Genomic DNA, 20,362 nt, shown 5'->3' on the forward strand with positions numbered 1-20,362 from the left:
ATAAATGTTTAATGGAAAGAAAAAGACACATATCACCTTTGACCACCTTGTAACAGTAAGGTAAGCTCAAAACCTTCCACCCACTGAAATTCTAAAGGAAGGAATTTTTAAGTGTCCTGAAAATCAGACGGAAAAATTGAAGCATCTTTCAGAGAAATAAAATTTTTATGAAACTGGAGAACAGATCTCAGCACAGCTCTATATTTGTCTCCACATGAACATCATTGGGCATGTGTAGGGACACAACTACATAGAGAAATCTCTCTTCAGCAACCATTTTCACAATCACAGTGACTAAAAAAATACACTACAGTCACTATAGTAGCAGAAATCACCACAGAGAGTATTCATCCTCCACTTGAACAGTAGCAACATCCACTCATGATTTAACTTACTCTCTTCCTTGGCCTTCATCTTCTGATAATTTAGATTTTTTCTTGCTATCTGATGACTTGGACAACAGTAAATTTTGTGACAAGGTAAAATGCCACAGAAATTCACTTCAGGAATGGCATCAGTAGGGTCAGGCCTTGAAGACATTGTACTGTATCTGGTCACTACAACAGAAGAAACCCATGAGTAAGTGCTTATTTACATGGTGGTTTACTATGTGTTTAGTGCTACTCACATGTCCTTTTAATTCGCATGGTTCACATGATGTTACCAGCAAACAGAAGCTATCACGCAGTTTCCCCAGTAAATCCATACTAACCCATTCCTCTGATAATACAAAAAGGGAAGGAAAAAATGTCTTCACTCTTTATCTCTAGTGCTTGCAGACACTTTGCTCCAATGATTTTAGGTGGGTGTGTCAATCGTTCCTCTCTCCATGCTCATTCCCTTCTCCTCGCTTCATTTTATTTCCTGTAGGCTGAAAAGCAACTTCTGGCTGCTCTCCTCCTCCTGCTTTTTTATGTTGCTGCAAACAGTGCCTTTATTTTCTTTTTCCCCTAACTTGTGCTCAAAAGCATAACTGCTCAAACAAAGATTTGTATTTCAGCTGTATCCTATCAGGGAAAACACAGATATTTGCACTTCCAGGTTTTTGTTTTAAAGGAACCCACTGCAGCGTGCTTGGTTGCCAAGCAACCAGGGGGAGTGGAAATGTTAACTTAGAGGGTGTGGTCATTAGGAAACTGCATGATTGATCCTTTCCCTCAGTGTGAATAGAAAACACCATGTTTGCAGCTGGCATTGAGCCCTTACTGTAGACAGTGCAAATAAACAACAGAGGTAAAAACAGTATCTTTAGTACAAAGTAAAGCTTCCATGTGGAAAAGCCCTAACACTCATATCACCAGTTTTAACAAAACCAAATTAGATATGTCAAAGATAATATAGTTTTACAGCTTGAACAAATTACTCAGATTTGCTTCTTTTCAATGGTTAATTTATTCTGCTTCTGCCCTCCACAGGGAGTAGCAATGCACACCATGCCAATGGGTAATTCAGACCCACACCTTTGGCTTCAGAAATGGGATCTAGCACTACCCATATGTTTTTACGTGTACATCTTCAGCCATAAGGCCCAGAAACAGGGGCGGTATCCAAATATATCCGCCACTTGCGCAGGGGAAATCCCCTTGTGCAACAAGACTTCCCATTTCTCTTACCCTCCCCTTGACTCTCTGGAGCAGATTTGGGGGCATGTGGAGATTTCAGGGCTGAGAAGAGGAAGGAAAAACCCTGCTGGATGAGTGGGCACCTGTTTACACTACATTGGGTCTACTCCATGGGCTTTTAAAAGACCAAAGAAAGAATGTTACGATTCTTGGGGTGCAGAATTCTGTGCCACCTGCCAAATTCCATGTGCGTAGAGTACAATTTTAGATTTATTCTTTATCTCTGTTTACATTTTTCAGTTAATAGCTTAAAGCACGGTACCTGTCAGAGTGGTGGAAGGAGGGAGTGTTATCAGACTTGTTGAATTGCTGCGAAAGGTTGATAAAAAATCATTTTATTGAATAAAAACATGCAGATATTACTCCAGCATAGCAGTTACAAGGAGGGTATATAAGCATATTCAGGTATGCCATGCTGACACCAAAATGGGGCAAGGGCATATAAAAAGCGGCTGCTACTCAAGAGTGCAATTGTATGACCATGGGGGTTTGCCAATCCTATACATTTAATGCTTATATGCTTTAAATTCTTATATGCTTTACATAGGTCACTATGTGCCCAGCCCAGAGCATTACAAAGAGGAAAGAATTTAAGTCGAGAAGAGTATCAGATCAATTACTTGCCTGTGTGCAGAACTGGCAATGCCTTGCTCTGGTATACTAAGTACATAAAGGGTGGATATCGTCACAACACTGTAAAGACATTTATTCCATAGATTAATATCTGTCATCATATACAATGAGAGTACAGAAGAAATAGAAAGGCTTCCACTATTTTTTCCTCACAAATGCATAAGATAAATCCCTTTGATAGCATCAAGTTCTATGGGCTGGGAAAGCTTTGTAAGAAAGCTTCTCTGTGGCCATAACTACCTGATTTTGTTTTTAGGATGCTGTATTCAGACATACAAGCCACATGGCATCTCTGCTGACCTAATGCTGATGATCCACAGTAGTGCAAGGGTATTTGGAAACACAAATGGTGGCCTCCGTGAGTTCTAAATCCCCGCTAGTAAGAGACCTGCCAGCTCAGACCAAAGGTCTATCTAGTGCAACATCTTGCTTCCTTCGGCTATCTCTAGGAAGTCTGCAAACATGGCACAAAAGGCAACGGTCCTCTCCCACTATTGCTTCCCAACTGCCAATAAACCCAGATTTTCCATGTAGGTATCATGACTAAATAGCCACTGATATTCTCCCATGGATTTGTCTAATCCCCTTTTAAAACCACCTAAGCCCAGTGGCCATCACCTTACCCTATGGCAATGAGGTCCACAAATTAATTATGTATTGTGTGAAGGACTTTCTTCTGCCTGTCCTGAATCTACTGCCAATCAATGTAGCTGAATGACCTGAATATTATGAGTCCCCATAGTACTTCATGTACTTCAACTCGTGCGCTAAGCTACCAAACCAGAAACTTAGGAGCATGGGAAGCTCCCATTTGGGATCTCAGCCTTTGCCTCTGCATTTGTCCCGAAATGTCTCCTTCCCATTGTTGAAGTTGTCTTAAGACCCTCACTTAAGAACCTCAGTTATAATTCATTAGACTCAACCAATATTTATGATTAGGATCACAGAAGATATCTCTGTTTTATTATTCTACTGCTTGATGTACTTACATATAAATGCATTTTTAAGTACATGTTCTCCCATATAATGATAAATGATGTTTCATTTTAAAAAAGCTTTTATGAGTGGGCTGATGAAAAACAACAGGATGGATCCAATTCAACTTGTGCAACAAACTTCCACTTAAACAACAGAATTTCTTCTACCTTTCTTCTCCCCTGCAGCCCTCTGGGCACCCTCAAAATCTAGTTCAGAGGGTTGAGGGACCCAACAGCTAGTTAATAATATGGTTTTCCTTACCAGAGTGCCATAACAGCAACCAAAGCAATTACAGTTATCTGGAAAATCCTGGAACTGGACCATGACTGATTTTTCTCTGGAAAACACACCTGAGAGAGAAGGGAGGAGTGTGGGCCTAATCCAGAATGCCTACATGAAACAGGCACTGTGCATCGTTAGGACCATGCAATATATTTTTGTACAAATGCAGCTCAAAATCAACACTGAAATCTATGTAACTCCTGCATTAAGATATCAATAGCCAGTCTGAAATGACAGATATTAGCTACTCTGCAATTCTGTTATGCCTATTTCTGCTTGGGATGGGCAAATCTGTCAATTTCAATTTCTCTCAGTTAACTGGTTTTTCTAATCTTAAATTCAGTTGTCCACATATCCATTCCAGTCTGCGATTTTTTAAAAAAATCCTCGTGAAAATTCACCAATGTTTTAGTACTAATTTCTCCTAATATACACATTTCTGCAAAGAAATTTTCTGTCATATAGTGCATTTTTGTACGTTATATCCAGACTTTACCCTAGTGTATGTATTTTTGTGCACATTACTTGACAGGCAAACTGTACTGCAAACTTTAGACAGATGCTAATCTCAAGGGATGGCTGTGTTCATGTAGTGTTTCAGAAAGTGCAAACTGGGTAAGTTTGCCTTTAAATGCAAATAATCAAATTTCTTCTCCATCCCTAATTTCGGTAAATGCAACATTTGCACATGCTTAAAATATTCTGGAGAAAACTAGGATTCTTTTATTGCCCACAAACCACAGGATCCTATAGAGGAGTAACCAATGTGGTGCCATCAGCTAACTGGGGCTGCTGAGGATTAGAGTCCAACAACATCTATAGGGTACCACATTGCTATAGTCCAAGATATTTTGATGCCTGAAGAAATGGTAGCCTACCCACTATCTCAAAGGCAAGGCACATAGCACCCAAAGTCAGTCAAGTTATTTTGGCACCTCTAAACAGAAAGTCCCATAAGAACTTCTCCCTGGGAGTAAAAATATAGTGGGGTGGAGGCAGAAAGCCATGCTTAGGCGCAGACCTACCAAAATCAATGAGGTTTAAGTCTAATTTCAGTAGACCTACTGTAAACGTAAGTAAAGCACTAAAAACAAAAAAACTGTTAGTTGCCCTTTAATGAAACCCAAAATCAGCTGCCTGAGACAACCAACAATTGCTGGACAGAGGTGTCTGCATTTTCCAAGAAAGGATATTGCTCTTTCTTTGGATTTTGACTTCACCTGCAGCATGCAGCATAGCTCACTTGCTTGAGCAATCTGCAGTGCCAACGTATGACCCAGTGCATAGGACTGCAGCTCTAGAGCATATTAATAATGCAATCCTTAAATTAGACTAGTTTGTTTAGTGCAGAGTTGTACTTCCAGCACCTTGGGCAGCTCCTTTAAAGTTTGGACTAAACCCCACAGCAGATTCACTACTCCACTGACATCGGAGCCACCGGTCTCCACTGCTCCCAGGGTTTCAGACAGGTGCCTTTCCCAGCCCTATCAGGAAATGCCAGGTTTTGACCTTTTGCATACAAAGCATGTGCTCTGTCCATTGAGCTATGGCCCTTCCCCATGGTTGTTCCTACCTGGAAGCCAGGTGATTTTCAGATGTGCCTACCTTTCAGCTTAAGATATTATAATAAATTAAATAGGCTTTTTTTTCTTTTTAAAGTGATAGTCTTTCTAGCTAAGCCTCGTCAAATCATTCACAATCTATATTCTTAATTTTACTCACCTTTATGGGAACTGATTTCCTTGACGGTAAACAAGAAGCAGCTTGGCTAAATTTCCTGGAATATATAGATTTTTAAAACACTTTACTTTCTGAATTCATCACAGTAAGTAATAAAAAGAACGTTAGTGGAGGAAATCAGCAAGGTTGAAGATTCATAGATGTCTACTTTTCAGGTGGTGAAGTCTATTATTAGCTTGTTCAGATGAATGCCATCAAACAATGTTTTCATTTTTGAACATTGCTTACAATGACAAATCCCCATTTCCTCCATAGACACTGCAACGGACATTTGGAATGCATTCCATTTGCTTGGAAATGGTATGTGATTAAGTACAGTTTTGTCAGAATACTAGACTCTTCAGAAAACTTTAGTACTGTAGTGCCATTCTGACAATGAAGATACTAATGAGTAGATCCTAATGCCCAATCCTCATTGCTGGTATGCCAAGAGGCTGTGGAGGTGTCCATTGGGCTATGCTACGCCCACCAAAAATATGACAGAGTGTACCCTACTGCCAGTGGATAAGGCTCCAAAATGGAGCTATATGAGGGCAAAGCAAGGCTGATAATGGATCCAGTGGATCCAAAGCCAGTCCATTTCCTGAGGAGTAGCCTCATCAGGGCCCCTGTGCTGTGACAGGCTGGAACTGGCACAGAAAAAGTTTTTTTTTTAAATGTCCCCCCTGTTCTTCCCTGGCCAGCAGGAGCCAGCAAGGCTATGGATGCACTGGAGAATCCATCACTCCACACCTCCCCGGATGCTCCCTTAATCTTATATTTTGAAAGCAGGGTGAAAACATTTGCAGCCTAAACAATAAAACCCCAAAATGTTCCTGTAGTAACACGAAATTGCCACCATATTAATTCAACTCTACCTTTAGCTATACAGAAGTGATTGTGGTTAAATAATTTTCTTCAAACCGTATGCCTGGTGAGAAACGTGGATACCTTATTGGATTCTTTTCACTAGTTGCAGTTGACTTCAAGCTATTTATCCTTTTCAGTCTGGCCAGTTTTTTATTCCATGCTTCCAGCTCTTCTATCCTAACTTCCAGATTGTTGGTTAATTTGCAAAGTTGTTTCACTGCACCTACATTCTCCATAAAAATACCATCCTAGGGAGCAACAGAGAGACAAAGAACCCCATCAATTAATAAGATGCAAAAACACAAATTACTTTAGCTGAGCGTTCTAGAAGGATTGCTGAATGCATTCTTTTTGTTTGCTTAAACTGCAAATCCCTCTCCCAGTATACCACATCTAGTGGTGTGCCAAAAGGTTTGTCCAATGTTTTTTCCAACCATACTCCATCAATTAATGAGAAAATAAATTGCATTCAAAAAGTGTCAAAGGATAGAGAAAATTTCAGTGAAATTCTCATGGGTGGAGTGCAGAGTTTTTGCTGGTCTTACCTGACTTTTGAGATAGTCAAGGGGTGTTTTGATCAGTGAGGCAGCCAGGGAGCTGCAGCGTACTGGAGAAATGTTTGCTAGAAAGTGAAACACCACCCTCAGCCACCTTGCAACAAAGCTCAAAATCCTCATCCCCCAGAATTCCAAAGAAATTCCCTCACGCTGTGAGTATGAGGCAGAAAGATGGGAGCCTCTTTTAAAGGGGATGAAAACCTTTGAGAACTGAGAGAGCAGAGTTCAGCACCACACCACAAGCTGCTTTTAAGACTCACCAGTTTCAAAAGTGCTTTGCCATGTGCTGTAAGGGACTGTTGTTCAGGAAACATGGATACAAAACTCATTTGGGCATACGGAACTAGTTGCATAGACCTTTGGACACTGGCCTTGGTATGTCATTCTTTAGTCCTACACTGACGAGAGCTCAAGTGTATGTAATACCAACACCTTTATTCAAAATAAATAGAATGCCATTTTGCTGCATCAGATATAAAATTATGTGTCATCTGCAGGCAATTGCTGGTGAGCACTTATGCAAGAAAGGCAGTGACTAACTAGAGGACAGCATGCACCATCACGCTAAAACATTTGTTGTGAATTAATGTTGTGCCTCAACACTAAATAGATCGTGGCAGGCATCTGAGGTTTTTAATGTTTTCCTCTACAAACTGTTTCCCATACACAGATCCATAATTCCCTGTCACACAGTACATTCTGTGCAGATCAGATGGTGCACACAGGCTCAGCTGAACCATTTATCTTGCAACTCCAACACAACTTCCCTAGGGAGAAAAAGACAGATGGAAGACGAGAGTCCCTTATGCTGTTTCTGAAACAGGAGCTTGGAAAGTATTTTTTGCTAAGCAGGATAAATAGCACTGAATAAACTAACACCAGGTCCTCTTGTAGGCTGTCTCTTACCTATGAACTGGGTCTATTTGCATAAACTTAAGAACATAAGAACATAAGAAGAGCCTGCTGGATCAGGCCAGTGGCCCATCTAGTCCAGCATCCTGTTCTCACAGTGGCCAACCAGGTGCCTGGGGGAAGCCCGCAAGCAGGACCCGAGTGCAAGAACACTCTCCCCTCCTGAGGCTTTCGGCAACTGGTTTTCAGAAGCATGCTGCCTCTGACTAGGGTGGCACAGCACAGCCATCACGGCTAGTAGCCATTGATAGCCCTGTCCTCCATGAATTTGTCTAATCTTCTTTTAAAGCCATCCAAGCTGGTGGCCATTACTGCATCTTGTGGGAGCAAATTCCATAGTTTAACTATACGCTGAGTAAAGAAGTACTTCCTTTTGTCTGTCCTGAATCTTCCAACATTCAGCTTCTTTGAATGTCCACGAGTTCTAGTATTATCAGAGAGGGAGAAGAACTTTTCTCTATCCACTTTCTCAATGCCATGCATAATTTTATACACTTCTATCACGTCTCCTCTGACCCGCCTTTTCTCTAAACTAAAAAGCCCCAAATGCTGCAACCTTTCCTCGTAAGGGAGTCGCTCCATCCCCTTATCATTCCGGTTGCCCTCCTCTGAACCTTTTCCAACTCTATAATATCCTTTTTGAGATGAGGCGACCAGAACTGTACACAGTATTCCAAATGCGGCCGCACCATAGATTTATACAACGGCATTATGATATCGGCTGTTTTATTTTCAATACCTTTCCTAATTATCGCTAGCATGGAATTTGCCTTTTTCACAGCTGCTGCACACTGGGTCGACATTTTCATCGTGCTGTCCACTACAACCCTGAGGTCTCTCTCCTGGTCGGTCACCGCCAGTTCAGACCCCATGAGCGTATATGTGAAATTCAGATTTTTTGCTCCAATATGCATAATTTTACACTTGTTTATATTGAATTGCATTTGCCATTTTTCCGCCCATTCACTCAGTTTGGAGAGGTCTTTTTGGAGCTCTTCCCAATCCCTTTTTGTTTTAACAACCCTGAACAATTTAGTGTCGTCAGCAAACTTGGCCACTTCACTGCTCACTCCTAATTCTAGGTCATTAATGAACAAGTTGAAAAGTACAGGTCCCAATACCGATCCTTGAGGGACTCCACTTTCTACAGCCCTCCATTGGGAGAACTGTCCGTTTATTCCTACTCTCTGCTTTCTGCTTCTTAACCAATTCCTTATCCACAAGAGGACCTCTCCTCTTATTCCATGACTGCTAAGCTTCCTCAGAAGTCTTTGTTGAGGTACCTTGTCAAACACTTTTTGAAAGTCTACGTACACTATGTCCACTGGATCACCTCTATCTATATGCTTGTTGACACTCTCAAAGAATTCTAATAGGTTACTGAGACAGGACTTTCCCTTGCAGAAGCCATGCTGGCTCTGCTTCAGCAAGGCTTGTTCTTCTATGTGCTTAGTTAATCTAGCTTTAATAATACTTTCTACCAGTTTTCCAGGGACAGAAGTTAAGCTAACTGGCCTGTAATTTCCGGGATCCCCTCTGGATCCCTTTTTGAAGATTGGCGTTACATTTGCCACTTTCCAGTCCTCAGGCACGGAGGAGGACCCAAGGGACAAGTTACATATTTTAGTTAGCAGATCAGCAATTTCACATTTGAGTTCTTTGAGAACTCTCAGGTGGATGCCATCCAGGCCTGGTGATTTGTCAGTTTTTATATTGTCCATTAAGCCTAGAACTTCCTCTCTCGTTACCACTATTTGTCTCAGTTCCTCAGAATCCCTTCCTGCAAATGTTAGTTCAGGTTCAGGGATCTGCCCTATATCTTCCACTGTGAAGACAGATGCAAAGAATTCATTTAGCTTCTCTGCAGTCTCCTTATCGTTCTTTAGTACACCTTTGACTCCCTTATCATCCAAGGGTCCAATCACCTCCCTAGATGGTCTCCTGCTTTGAATGTATTTATAGAATTTTTTGTTGTTGGTTTTTATGTTCTTAGCAATGTGCTCCTCAAATTCTTTTTTAGCATCCCTTATTGTCTTCTTGCATTTCTTTTGCCAGAGTTTGTGTTCTTTTTTATTTTCTTCATTCGGACAAGACTTCCATTTTCTGAAGGAAGACTTTTTGCCTCTAAGAGCTTCCTTGACTTTGCTCGTTAACCATGCTGGCATCTTCTTGGCCCTGGCGGTACCTTTCTGATCTGCGGTATGCACTCCAGTTGAGCTTCTAATATAGTGTTTTTAAACAACTTCCAAGCATTTTCGAGTGATGTGACCCTCTGGACTTTGTTTTTCAGCTTTCTTTTTACCAAACCCCTCATTTTTGTGAAGTTTCCTCTTTTGAAGTCAAATGTGACCATGTTGGATTTTCTTGGCAATTGGCCATTTACATGTATATTTAATTTAATAGCACTGTGGTCACTGCTCCCAATCGGTTCAACAACACTTACATCTCGCACCAGGTCCCGGTCCCCACTGAGGATTAAGTCCAGGGTTGCCGTCCCTCTGGTTGGTTCCATGACCAACTGGTCTAGGGAATAGTCATTTAGAATATCTAGAAACTTTGCTTCTTTGACATGACTGGAACACATATGCGGCCAGTCTATGTCCGGGTAGTTGAAGTTACCCATTACTACCACATTTCCTAGTTTGGATGCTTCCTCAATTTCATATCTCATCTCAAGGTCTCCCTGAGCATTTTGATCAGGGGGACGATAGATCGTTCCCAGTATTAAGTCCCTCCTGGGGCATGGTATCACCACCCACAACGATTCTGTGGAGGAGTCTGCCTCTTTTGGGGTTTCGAGCTTGCTGGATTCAACGCCTTCTTTCACGTATAGAGCAACTCCTCCACCAATACGTCCTTCCCTGTCCTTCCGATATAGTTTATATCCAGGGATAACCGTATCCCACTGCTTTTCTCCATTCCACCAGGTCTCTGTTATGCTCACTATATCAATGCTCTCCTCTGAGACCAAGCACTCCAGTTCTCCCATCTTGGTTCGGAGGCTCCTAGCATTAGCGTACAGGCACTTGTAAGCAGTGTCTCTCGTCTCTTCAAGTGTCTTTGGCACTTGTGGTTTGGCCTGTGGTAATTTTGCTTTCCTGAATTTATATCCTGTGCCCCTGCTCTCACAATGCCTACTTCTAGGCCTACCCCTTTTAAAATTTCATCATTTCTTTGATTTTTATCCCAGGGGGGAGGTTTATTCCTGTCGGAAGGCAGAGCTGGGGTCCCAATCCCGGGGAGCTGGATCCCGGAGAGTTGGGAGAAGAGTATTCGGATGGATGGCAGAGGGAAGGGGGAGGAACTTCCCCCCTTTGGAGCGAAGACGAAACAGAGGAACTGCCAGTGATAAGGTCGCTTAGCAACGGGGAGCCTGAGCCCTCCCTGGACATTCTCACGCATCCCCCTCTTTCAGGCTCAGAGCAAGAGGGGGAAGAGGGAGGGCTGCTCACAGCCGAAAAGCGGGGAGGCAGTTTACCATCAGCCCCTCCCCTATCCCCCATCCTGGAATCGGAAACTTCAGAAGAGGAGGGGGTGATGCTTCCCCCCTCACCGCGCACACGCAGACAGCTGAAAAGACAGGAGAGAAGGGGGGGAAGGCGGGCAGTACCTGAGGGGCAGTTAAGGAGGAGCGAAAGATTGCGCGCCCGTTTGGCCCCTTCTTAAAGAACAGGCGGGAAGAAGTCCCTTGCTCTGTCAACTTTCTCCCAATGCCGCAGGACCTGTATCCCTGTATTGCTTCATGAGAAAACGCAGTCTTTGTTTGGACATTACCCTAATAAAACACGAATTAACTACAATCGTTGGTCTGGTTCCTGAGTCACATCCTGGGCCTGACAATTCCGAACCGGACCTTTCTCAGCTCCTGTCGGGTTTCCCCCCTCAGTCAGTTTAAAAGCTGCTCTGCTACCTTTTTAATTTTAAGTGCCAGCAGTCTGGTTCCATTCTGGTTCAAGTGGAGCCCATCCCTTTTGTACAGGACCGGCTTGTCCCAAAATGTTCCCCAGTGCCTAAAAAATCCAAACCCTTCCACCCGACACCATCATCTCATCCACGCATTGAGACTGCAAAGCTGTGTCTGGCTGGTCCTGCGTGTGGAACCGGTAGCATTTCAGAGAAAGCCACCTTGGAGGTCCTGGCTTTCAGCATCCTACCTAGCAACCTAAATTTTGCTTCCAGGACCTCACGGCTGCATTTCCCCATGTCGTTGGTGCCAACGTGCACCACGACCACTGACTCCTCCCCAGCACTGTCTACCAAACTATCTAAACGATGGGCGATATCCGCAACCTTCGCACCAGGCAGGCAAAACACCTTGCAGTCTACACGCCCATCACACACCCCACTGTCTATGTTCCTAATGATCGAATCACCCACTACAAGGATCCCTCTACCCTCTGGAGATATATCCTCGGCATGAGAGGATAGCTGCTCATCCCCCAAGGAATGGGTCCCTGATAAGGGATTGTTTCCCTCTTCCTCAGCTGGATGCTCTCCTTCCCTGAGACCATCATTCTCCATGATAGCAGGAGAGCTATCATCGTTGGAGTGGGACACAGCTATAACGTCCCTGAAGGCCTCTTCCACACACCTCTCCGCCTCTCTCAGCTTTTCCAGGTCCGCCACCTTGGCTTCAAGGAAATGAAGTCGTTCCTGGAGAGCCAGGAGCAAATTGCACCAAGAGCACACCCACGACTTCTGTCCAACAGGCAGATAGTCGTACATGCTGCAGGCGGTGCAAAACACTGGAAAGCCCCCACACCCCTGCTGGCTTCTTACCTGCATAGTTTTGTTTAAGGTTTATTACGTCAATGGGTTGGAGACTGTGGTTTAGTTGAGGTCAGGGAACAGACGGGCAGAGTGGGGGGCCCTAGCCTCCTCGCCCTGCTGCTTAACTCGCCTTGACGCTTTGTCAGCTGGGGCTCCCTCTAGCTCGTGGAGCAGGCTCCCTCGCTAGGTGCTCTGACTTTATATGTGTGGCTGGTTCCTCCCAGCTACTGCTGCCAGCCAATGATGTGTTACTTGAGGCTGATGGCTCAACTATCAGCTGGGGCTTAACTCTTTAGTATTATCTCAGGCTTCCTTCCTTTGAAGGCAGGAAGGCAGGCTTCCTTCCTGAGCGAGGGGCAGGGCTGTTTAAGCTTTTGGATGCTTTTAATCTAAGCAAGGGGCTGCGACTTCCAGGCAAGTCTTTTTTGTTTGTTGTTTTCCCACCTAGAACAGCCTGACCTTTCTTTAACCTAGGGAAACAGAGCTTGTGGTTGTGTTTCAGGAAGGCTAAAGCTGCCCTTTTTAGCAAGGACTGAGCTGACTCTCTCCCTGTATGTATCGGTGGAGTTTCCTTTTCCCCCTTCTCTCCGACTGGAATTTAGCCTTGTTTACAGTGTCCCCTGAAGCTTTCCTGCTAGGGTGGTGTTGAAAACTAGCTTTCTATAGGCTTCCTTCTCCTAGGATCTGCCTCCTAAGATATAGGTTCTTTCAGGATTTGGCTCCTAGCTCAGGGTGACCTTAGGCTGCCCTTATTACTTATTGCTCCGAGCTGTTTTAATTCAATTAAATAATGGAATAAATGGGAGCTACTTACCCTCTTTTCGCTCTGCTGCTTAACTCACCTTGACGCTTTGTCAGCTGGGGCTCCCTCTAGCTCATGGAGCAGGCTCCCTCGCTAGGGTGCTCTGACTTTATATGTGTGGCTGGTTCCTCCCAGCTACTGCTGCCAGGACTGAGGGAACAAGGACTGAGGGAATATAGTCTGAATTTGAACACGTGAAGAAATGGCCATGTGACTACATCATGGAACACCCAAAGCACACATGTTTCAAAGTGCATCAGAATGCATTGGCAGGGGCGTGGAGAGAGGAGCTAGGACAAGTCTATTTCTAGTCCATGATACTTTCTTGTGTGTTCACCCAGAACTCCATTCTGTTCTGTTTCTGCATTAATCTATTTTTAATCTATTAATCTATTTTTAATGTATGTATGTACGTATTTTTATCCCACTTTGGTGTACAAGGTTTTCTCCCCTCCCCATTTTATCCTCACCACAACCCTGTGAGGTGGTTAGTTTGAGAGGGCCACAGTCCACTTCCTCGGGATCCTGGCTTTCTTCATAGATGCTTGTCGTTTGTGTGAACAGGCTGTAATCCCTTGTGCAAGATGGCCTTTCATTCCCGTTTTTCACTCTGTCTTGCTCATCACAAAAATACATGCATCTTCTCTTTTATTTATGTACAGAGGTGCAGCCACTCATATGTGATTGTATATGCAAGGCCCCCATAACACTATACTATACTATTTATAATGCTGCATTTTAGCACAGCGCTTTCCCACGCTAATGTGCAACATGAAAGCTGCCATTTAGACTTTGAATAAAGCATCATTGTTCCACATGCTCTTAAGCTGCTACAGTACATTTAAGCCATACAGAACCCCACTGTACATGCCACACAGAGATGTTCTATTTTGATGGTGTCCAAACTGTACTGCTGCATTGATATGTAGCATAAACAAAACCTACACAGTTAGGTAAGCCCACACAATTAATAAACCCAAGACATTCCACCATTTGTTCACGGAAGAGTATCTTCAAAATACTCATGCGCTTGAAGCCACTCAACTGGGGGCATGGCCTCTTGTCCCCTGCATAAGAGATATGAATCCAATGCCTTTCCCAGCTAGTCTTCAAGTCATGCCCAGATCTTCACAAAAGCATAGTTTGTATGAGGAAAGGAAGGAAAGGTGGAGTTTTATTTATTCACAAGATCTCATAAAGCCCCAAAGCTTGCAGCCAGCTAAGTGTACCTATTCATTGGAACACTGTGCAAATTCACATTAAAATCTACCCAAAAAATCTGCAAATCACCACTCAGCCACAATGCTCACTAGGTGATCTTGGGCCAGTCCCTATCTCTCAGCCTAATCTACCTCACAGGGGTGTTGTGAGGATAAAATGGAGATGGGGAGAAACATGAATGCCACCTTGAGCTCCTTCAAGGATAGGTGAGATGAAAATGGAAATGGACTGCCTTCAAGTCGATTCCAACTTATGGTGACCCTATGAAAAGGGTTTTCATGGTAAGCGGTATTCAGAGGGGGTTTACCATTGCCTTCCTCTGAGGCTGAGAGGCAGTGACTAGCCCAAGGTCACCCAGTGAGCTTCATGGCTGTGTGGGGATTTGAACCCTGGTCTCCCAGGCCATAGTCTAGCACCTTAACCACTATGCCACACTGGCTGTAATAATACATAAATAAATACAATAAACAAACAGGGTGGAGGAACATTTGGCCCTTCAAATGTTGCTGAACTGCAACTCCCATCAGTCCCAGCAAGCACAGCCAATGGCCTGATGGGAGTTGTAGTTCAGCAACATCTGGAAGGCCAAAGGTTGCCCACCCTTGATCTACATGATGAGATATAGCATTTAATTAAAGTTTGCCCTTGGTCCTGTGAAGGTCACTGTCAAATTGACCATTTCATGCCAATGGTGCAGGATTAAATAATTCATTCAGCTGGCAATTTTGTTGTGATCCTGGTTGGTCAAAAGGGGATTCAAATGAAAAGAAGGGCTAGATCATTATTACATCTTTATTTATGTTTAATATATGTCCTGCTTTTCCCTCCAAGAATCTCAAAAGGACATACAGGGATCTCTTCCCCCATTTTATCCTCCTCACAAGCCTGCGAGGTAGGTCAGGTTGAGAGAGAGAAAGTGACTGGCCTCCTGTGTAGTTCGTGGCTGAGTTGGGATTTGAACCTTAGTCTCCCAAATCCAACATTCTGGTGTTGCACTCTCACTTGCCCTGCTTGGCTAGTTCCTGTTTTTAATCACTGCTTAATTAAGACACAGAACAATCAAAGAGCAGAAACTTCTCCTAAAGGTGAAAATAAAAGATAATGTCTGATCATGAACAAAATACCATTGTAGTGAACTTGCAGCTCTCTTTTTTTTAAGCAAGCTTTTTCACAGTCCTGTGGAAAAACTATTATGAAAAACAAAATTACCTTATCAACCATGAGGAAATTATCAACTTTTTCTCCATTTTCACATGTAAAGTGTCCAGCGTTTCGTACAGCTCTTGGCAAAAGTTCTTGCACTTCCTGGGCAATTACTCCTACTCACAAAAATAAGGAAAGGAGTGCAATCAAAAGCAGCACGTTTCCCACAGAAGGTGCCTTCTGAAGTCTCTCTTTCTTGGTTTGCCTACAAACTGCAAGTATTAATTTATTATTCTGCACTGAAAATTCTGTTCATCCAAGATATACTAATAGACAATGGAATACTGTCTTGCTATTGTGGAGGGAAGAATGGAAAACAGGGTGGGATGGAATGGACTATCCTGAAAGAGGGCATGGCTGGTTGGCCAGAATCCTGAACAGGAGCATTCCAAACTTCAACATTTTGTTGCAGATTCCACTTGTCTAGGTATAATACTTGCATGTAGCCCAGGGGACTATTCCCCCAGCCTTGACCACCTTGCACATTATGCATCTTATTCTTTACTGGAAGGCCTCCTGAGGTAGCTATATGAGAAAGGGCCTTCTTGGTGATGGCACCACAATTGAGGAGCACATTCTTTAAAGAGGTTCACCTGGTGCCTACTTCAGGGCCTTTTCAGTACCCAGCAAATAATTTTTTATATTTTCCCCAGCTTTTCAGACACAATTTTAATTGAATTGTTTTATTATACTTTTGTGATCTTGTGGTCGTTTGTAAAAGTTTATTGCCTGAACTTGTTTTAGTTGTCTTACTCTGTTGTTAATCTCTCTGAGGAAGTGATTGAAGGACAGCCTAAAAATACATTATAATTAATTAATTAATTGGATTAATGTGTTATACTTGAACGCCAAGGCAAATGTCAGGAAATTACAAAGGATGAAGAGGCCAGTGGGTATTCAAGTTCATTATGCCTGAAGATCTAAAAATAGATGAGTTAACTGAATACCTGTTTCATGGAGCTGGTTAATTCCCATAACAGATGCAAACTCGGGTTTGTAGTCATATTCAACCAGCCTTATTTGTGCTATTCTTCTCAACTGCTCATACGTATCAACCTGAGTGACCAAAGACAAGGCTTAGCATGTTAAAATATTTAATAGAGCCAAGTCATGTCAAAGGGCTTTAATGTGCACATGCTTTTGAAGTCTGAGACAGCTGCAGTTAATATTCCTAGTTGCTATTTACCAGTTTTCCACCACCACATCCCCAACCCCAATATTTCTATTTATGTCTTGGGGTGAAGGCAGAGGGGTATATCCACTTTGCACTTCCCCTTGAGCATGGTGGGGTACCCAGATTTTGCTGATTCCCCCCTACCTGCTGAAACCCCCTACCAACTGTTCTCCACCCCTCAGGAACAGCTTTTTTGGGGAGCAAGGGGGGAAGGGACTGCAGTGAGTAGGGTGAACTGATGAAAACTAGGTACCCTGCTTTGCACAAGCAGAAAAGTGCTTTCCACTAGTGCAAAACCTCCATTGGATGCAACCCAGATATAGAATAGTATTCAGTGCTAGTCCCATTCAGAGTAAACCCATTGAAGTTAATAGTCATGACTAACTTAGGTTCATTAATTTCATTGGGTCTACTCTGAGTAGGACTTAGCTGAATACAGCCCACTGACTTTAAAGAGTAGTCATGATAGCTTCTTCACTACTGTGTGATTCCAGCTTTGCAACTTGAATTACAAACATAAAAGCTCACAAGCTGGACGGACTTTCAGTTTTGCTGCTGTGGCATCCAATGAGTTGTTAATTTTTTTTTTTAAAAGCAGCACATGTATTGCTCAGTACTCATATATTCATTTCACCAATTAAAGTTTATAAACTTTTTTTAATGGCTACAAAAGTGCTCCAGGAAGGCAGGTGCATTGGCAACATCACAGGAACTAGGCAATAGGTACACTCCATTCTGCATTTTCCCCATGGAAACTGACCAGAGGGATAGAGCAAGGATTCAGACAGCAGACACTGAATCAAAAGGAAGTGTAATTAATAGTGATGTAAGCAGAGCTTGGAAAAGTTACTTTTTTGAACTACAACTCCCATCAGCCCCAGCCAGCATGGCCACTGGATTGGGCTGATGGGAGTTGTAGTTCAAAAAAGTAACTTTTCCTAAGAACTGTAAGGCTGAAATATTATATCATAGGTAGTTATTATCTTTTCCCCATTTTTATTTTATCATCCCCATCATCATCATAAATAGCCATAGGAGACTGCAATATTGAGTGGAGAACCAGAGATGGGGCTGTTTAACCTTTTCCTCTCTAGACATTTTTGTACTCCTCAATATCACTCCAACAAGCTGCGTTTCCCACTCACAGAGACAAATATATGGCCAGAAGGGAAAAGGGAAAGCAGACAATCCCCTACTAGTCCTTCATTCAAGACAGCAGCCTACTGAGCCTGCTTTTGCTTTTAAAAAAGGTCAGGAGGGAAGATACAACTGTCTGACACATGGAGTTTCAGCCTAAAGAGAAACTTCAAAGTATTGTCCAGATCAGTTTTTCCTGCTACTGATACTCATAACACATTCCTCATAAGAACATACAAAGAGCCCTGCTGGATCAGGCCAAAAGGGCCATCTAGTCCAGCATCCTGTTCTCACAGTGGCCAAGCAGATGCCTATGGGAAGCCTGCAAGCAGAACCTGAGCACAACGGCACTCTCCTGAGGAACCGGTATTGAGGCATACAGCCTTCAACAGTGGATGCAGAGTATAATCATTGTGGCTAGTAGCCACTGATTTATTTATTTTTAAAGGAAACCAGTTCCTCAAGAATACCAAGGTCAGTCAAAATGAAGTGCAGATATTTTTTGTAGTCAAACAGAAAATATTTATTAAAGCCCAACACATTTCAGGTCTAAACAACCCTTTTTCAAGGGCAATCTGTAACAAATAAAAATGGCTAAATTACTAAAACATATAAATAGAAAATGTTCCTAAATTTATAATATATTGCTAAATTGCATAAAACATACCATTATAAAAACTTCTTAAATATCCAAATACTACAAAATGCTGATCAATCAAACATAACACTTAAAAGGAACAACCCAAAATGTTATATAACAAGTAAGGAGCAACCCAAAAAAAATTATCTTACAAAAAACTTGGTATTTTAAAATCCGTTTGCAGTGTGAAGGCAAAGCAAACAAAAGCTTCTAACTTCATGAAAAAATTCAGTGGAAGATGAAGCTCTTCCAAATAACCTGGTAAGTTGGTCCAGGCGACTTCATTCTCATTATAATTATGGCACACAATGGTGTCAGAAGAAATTTAACCAATGCACAACTAAACCTATGAGTAGTCTACTGCTAAAATGGATCAAGGTTCTTTTTTATCTTATTCTCTTATCAGTGTTGTTATTACTGCTTAAACATATTTTCAGCTACAACAGTGGTGAAAAATCTAGATCTTCGTGAAAATCTGTTGGAGATAACCTCTTCAGCTGGAGTATCCAAAATAGTTTCCTCTGAAATATGGGGCTGGGGTTGATTAGAGTTGTACTCCAAAACATCTGGAGGGTACCCAGGTTGAGGAAGGTTGGTCTATCCCCTCCTCTTTCACTGTTAATTGAGGTACTTTGATTTTTATCCCTCCACACCTTACATCTAAAGCACATTTATACCTCTTTAACAGTAATGGCTTCTCTCAAAGAATCCTGAGAGTTTACCCCTCAGAGAGCTACAATTCCAAGCACCCTTAACTAACTGAAGTTCCCAGGAATCTTTGGGGAGCAACCACATGCTTTAAATATATGGTGTGGATGTGACCATAAAGGACAAAGTAGAAAATCTTTAAATAAAAATCAGTGAATTTGTAATATTGTACTGCTTTGTTAACTGGCACGTTCAGTTAAAAGGGTCAAGTAGTAAGTGATGGGAAAGACTCCTTCTTGAGACCCCAGATAGCGACTGCTAACCTGAGTTAGCAATACTGTGCTAGATGGACAAAACCTTACTTTTCAAGAACATCTAACACACATTTAAATCACATGACTTTCCCCAAAGAATTATGGGAGCTGTAGTTTCCCCCTCACAGACCTACAAATTCCCAGCAACCTTAACAAACTACAGCTCCCGTGATTCTTTGGGGGAAGTCATGTGATTTAAATGTGCATAGGATGTGCTTTAAATGTAAGGTGTGAATCTGCCTAAATACTCTGACCAGGTATAAGGCATCTTCTTATTTCCTTTCCTACTGATTCTCCACCCTGACACCTTGCTGGTTTTTAAGCCATAGGCAAAAGCTTAAAAACATTTGGTTATTTCACAATGTATGTACGCCTGTCAGTCTCAGTGTTCATGCACACACGTGCTGCTGTGTTGTGAATTACTTCTCTGTTGCGCTCACCTCATGGATATTCTGTTTGGCTCGAATGTCAGATGGATGCATGACAGCTCCCATAACTTTCATGTTTCCGCAGACAACCAGGGCTTCATCTGGTGCATCTGTGTTAATTCCTACTCGGCCATGACAAATGACGCTTTCAGGAACCTGTCCTCGCTGCCAGAGCATATCGCTGTCTGTCTCAAACTGTCCAGGGTTGGAGGCCTGAAAACATTTTAAAGTTAATAGTATACAAATGCAGAGACTCATTTTCTAAGTGAAAAATTACCACCACGCAAAATCCTTCCTAAGAAATGCAACCTTGTGCTTCTTTCTGACGCAGCAAAATTAACTGCTGAACAAAATAATCTCCCCCAACAGAAGTCTATATGTGCTGACTGAGATACCTTAAAGATTTGGCTGAGTTGATGGGACAACAGAGGACAGGGCAGGTGGTTTATGAG

At 42.6% G+C, this 20,362-nt stretch overlaps 1 protein-coding gene across 1 annotated transcript in view; it reads right to left on the reverse strand.

Moving 5' to 3' along the window:
- Positions 1-20,362, reverse strand: part of MYRFL (myelin regulatory factor like) — a 72,269-nt gene that overhangs the window by 12,437 nt on the left and 39,470 nt on the right. The window contains exons 11-19 of the mRNA XM_061582740.1: positions 19,923-20,123; positions 16,517-16,625; positions 15,576-15,685; positions 6,186-6,352; positions 5,238-5,292; positions 3,495-3,583; positions 2,247-2,315; positions 1,885-1,931; positions 396-557 (exon numbers count right to left, since the gene is read on the reverse strand). Coding sequence (XP_061438724.1) covers positions 396-557; positions 1,885-1,931; positions 2,247-2,315; positions 3,495-3,583; positions 5,238-5,292; positions 6,186-6,352; positions 15,576-15,685; positions 16,517-16,625; positions 19,923-20,123 — 1,009 coding nt within the window. The remainder of the gene's footprint in view (positions 1-395; positions 558-1,884; positions 1,932-2,246; positions 2,316-3,494; positions 3,584-5,237; positions 5,293-6,185; positions 6,353-15,575; positions 15,686-16,516; positions 16,626-19,922; positions 20,124-20,362) is intronic.

The sequence above is a fragment of the Rhineura floridana genome, chromosome 8 (genome assembly GCF_030035675.1).
Source record: "Rhineura floridana isolate rRhiFlo1 chromosome 8, rRhiFlo1.hap2, whole genome shotgun sequence".
NCBI lineage: Eukaryota > Metazoa > Chordata > Lepidosauria > Squamata > Rhineuridae > Rhineura > Rhineura floridana.